Source organism: Populus euphratica, unplaced genomic scaffold, assembly GCF_000495115.2.
Source record: "Populus euphratica unplaced genomic scaffold, PopEup_1.0 scaffold300.1, whole genome shotgun sequence".
In the NCBI taxonomy this organism is placed as follows: Eukaryota; Viridiplantae; Streptophyta; class Magnoliopsida; order Malpighiales; family Salicaceae; genus Populus; species Populus euphratica.
Window position 1 is genome coordinate 89,179 of NW_011500182.1, and position 3,743 is coordinate 92,921.

Genomic DNA, 3,743 nt, shown 5'->3' on the forward strand with positions numbered 1-3,743 from the left:
CGAGGTTTATGTACCCTAACTACCTACCTATTAATAGAGATTTTTACACGCCAAGATTAACAGAGAACCCCTCCAGATAATGTTAAAGATCACGCAATGGAGCCATCCATATTAAAGCACGTCACCATATCAGGTCAGACTTTCGTGAAATTTAGTTAATAGAAATCTCATTTATTTCCAAAAAGCAGATCTTAGCATTGCAAGGGAAAAAAAGGAGTTGGAAAGGTTCAGGGAGAGTCCCTCGTCAGGACTCATAATTTTCCCCGCCCACCCCACAAATCATTGCATCAACAATTGAGAATAACTCGAGAATTTTCAATCAAAAATGGAGTAAAATTGTTAATAAAATTTCAAGGGTCACGGATTCATCCAATTCCAATCTTTTATACAAATTTAATAATACAATTGAAATCTCCGCAAAACAGCCAAAAAAATAATAATTTAACCTTTTCCGAAAATAACTACAATAAATTATGACAAATCAATTGACAAAAACCTAGCTCAGCCAAAATTGAACAATTGATGAATAGCACAACATATGATATATATGAACAGGAAAAAAATAAAACAAGAAATGAACGCCATGAAAAATAAAGCTAACACACACAACCACCACCACAACACCACCTCACCCCCACCACCCACCCGGAGCGAAAAAGAAAAGAAAAAAACTATAGGTAACCCATTACTATCTCAACCTGCAGCAGTAGTACATAAGATGCATCTCAACCGAATTACACCAGAATCGTTGTTGTTTTCATCATCGTAGTCATCCTCATCATTGCTATCATAGTCATATTCTGACATCCTGGAAGTTGCTCCACTCCCTTTTTTTCCACTTACAGTATGCATAGAATCCATAAGACAAGACATGTGATAAGCATGGCAGCAAAAGAATACAACAACCGATACATCTAGTATAGAGAAGGGATCAAAGCACATGCAACATCTTGTGTCTCCCCTGGTTTTTGACTTAACCTCCATGGCTCTTGCACCTACTGTTCTCCAAATTGCTTGAGAATCCCCTCTGCCATCCCTTTTCACTCGAGCTTCTTCTTCATTGCTTAAGCAAAGAGCCCTTCTTGCTTCTTTGTAATATTTGATCAAGAGATTTACACAATCAGTCTGTATGTCTCAAAACAGCATCAGAACGTTAGCAAGTAGACAAAATTGTTCTATTCAGATGAAAAGGAAAGGTACATGAAGCATGATACCTTGAGAATATCATTGCACCCATGTCTCAGAGACGTTTCAGTTCTGTAATCAGTGATAATTTTGACAAGACGATCCCTAAGCCTGAAAGCAACATTGCATATAGTTAAGAATTACACATGATGAACAGTGTCACCCTGAAGCATAATCTAGTTAGCATTTCCATACCAAAACAGAGTACAAGGAAGCTAATAGGAAATCAGTCCATCATCAAACATGATGAGCAAATATAAAGCTTCCTTTGTGTAGTTGGCTCAGAACTCGTTTCTTAATGCTAAATAAAAACTATTACAGCTTTCAAAAGTATCTAGGCTATTTTATATGTAACACTGATCAATCATAATGAATTTCACATCCAAAAGGGAGAATAGAAAGTATTCTAATTTGATGAGGACTATGGTTCCTTAAATCCTACTTAGAAAACTGGCTAACTTGGGGCAGGCTACTTCATATTGGATTTTATTAGGCGGGGGTCATCAGGAATCAGTATTCCGTAGGAGACATGGGGATCATGTGTTTGCAGGTTTAGTCATGTATAATGCCTTCTGTCAATCTGTTTTTGTATCTTCTCAATAAGGTTATTTGCAAGCTAGCCTCATTGATTCTAAGCCATGGGTAATTTACTTTAAAATACCTTGGATTACAATGCAGCTAGATGTTGTCCTTGTTTTTCAAAACAGCTAGATTGCAAAACTTCCATTTAAGAGCAGGGAAGGATTGAATGAGAAATTAAACAAAACAAGTTATCAGGTGCACTAACCGAGGTATTTCCAAGCCATTGGGGACCATATTTACAATGTATAGAGGATCAAGATTGCCAACGGTGTGCTCCAACAATACCCCTACCTGCCAAGTTGCAGAAAAGAGAAGGAAACTCAACAAACATATAGATATTTTGCATGACATAATGCGTGAAGAACAACAGCAATCAGTAGAAGTCCTAAACGTACCATTTCAGGTTTGTGAAGACATTGCCTAATTAATTCTTCCCAAAGATCATCATCATGCTGCATAGTTACAAATTCTACAGCCTGCAGCCACAATAATGTTTTTTTTCTTATTGCCGCCCATACTTGCAACAAAAAACAAAAAAGAAATAGAAGAACATCTGATTGTTTCAAGCCAAATACAATAAATACCTCTTCAATGTCCCCTAATTTGTTTATGATGACAGCTAGGGCCTTTTTAGAGTTTCCCATTCTTCCAAGTATGAAGACTTGCTCTCTTAAAAGATCTCTTTTGACACAAATGTCATATGCCTGAGATGTGAAGAGTTCAACTGATCAATTCATTAGTAAATAACTACAGGAAGAATTGACATCCATTGACACAAAACATCATAATTGACAGTTTTTTGACTGTTCAAACCTTCTCGAGGGTGTAATGTTGGCTGCTCCGGAGAAAAGGAAGTAGCATTTTCAGATCATAATCTGCATAAAGCTCTACCTGTCTCGATAAAAATAAAAAGGTCACATCAATCATTACATATTGCAGACTGCACAGACATGTCAATCATTACATATCGAGCAGCTAAAAATAAGACCAAATGCTGAGACATCAACATTTTTGTCAGCAATTGGAATGGGATGAATCGTTTGGGAGAAACCCCTGTCATGGTTCCTCTCAACAATTAAAAATGGATCTTGTAGCTTAAGAAAGAATAAAAACAAGACCTTTACTAAACTGAAGCTTGACAACAAGATGCAGAGTTGTGGAACAAGTAGCCCATTTTGACAAGAGTGACTTGATCATGATGGCACTTCAATTCAAATTGGCAGATAGAACAGCTAAGACAAAAATGATATTGTGACAAGGTGCCATGTACAGCTTACTTGCATCAATGCAATCCACAACACATTTTCATGGCATGTCACAATGTATATATTACTGTAATAAGAATTAGTGAATGTCTCTGTTCATGTCACTTCAATTTTGACACTAAGGTCACAGCATTCAAGATTATCATGTCCTTTTCCACTACTACTAGTAAAACTGTAAAAGAAACCAGAACCTTTACAGAAGGAACTGTTCATTGAGTTTAACACATTATAGATAGAAAAAGAAACAGTGTCAAAAATAAATAGCCAGCCTTCTCCATACCTGCATATCATGAAAATCCTTTCCAACATGTGGATTTGCTTCAAATAATGCATGAAGATATAAATGTAAGAAATATTTTGAATCACACTTATTGCTGGCATTCAACAGTTTGGAGACAACATCAGGAGGAGAAATTAAGTCCTTGTTCTGGATCAATAGAGGAACCGCACACTTGCAATCAAGCATCATCAGTTGGACAACCTGTAATTGAACAAGCACAAGCAAAAGAATTAAGAATGAGTCAATCACATGATGAAATAAGAACAGGTTGAATAATTAAAAAAGCTAGAAAGCAAAAAAGAAAAACCATCAATTTTTGCAACAATATGCAGAAAGCATAAAAATTTCAGATTCAAAAAATCAATAATAAGGCTCCTTTGAGGTCAATTAACTTCAATACATATTCGTGACAGTCAAAATGCCAGCAGGAA

At 36.2% G+C, this 3,743-nt stretch overlaps 1 protein-coding gene across 3 annotated transcripts in view; it reads right to left on the reverse strand.

Moving 5' to 3' along the window:
- Positions 1–413: 413 nt before the first annotated feature.
- LOC105111538 (vacuolar protein sorting-associated protein 41 homolog) overlaps positions 414–3,743 on the reverse strand; it is an 8,396-nt gene continuing 5,066 nt past the window's right edge. For all 3 annotated transcript variants that reach the window (XM_011006922.1, XM_011006923.1, XM_011006921.1), the window contains 7 exons: positions 3,313–3,513; positions 2,581–2,658; positions 2,352–2,471; positions 2,163–2,243; positions 1,973–2,058; positions 1,215–1,296; positions 414–1,125 (listed from right to left, as the gene is read on the reverse strand). In XM_011006922.1, the coding sequence (XP_011005224.1) occupies positions 694–1,125; positions 1,215–1,296; positions 1,973–2,058; positions 2,163–2,243; positions 2,352–2,471; positions 2,581–2,658; positions 3,313–3,513 (1,080 nt within the window). In that variant the 3' untranslated portion in view covers positions 414–693. The remainder of the gene's footprint in view (positions 1,126–1,214; positions 1,297–1,972; positions 2,059–2,162; positions 2,244–2,351; positions 2,472–2,580; positions 2,659–3,312; positions 3,514–3,743) is intronic.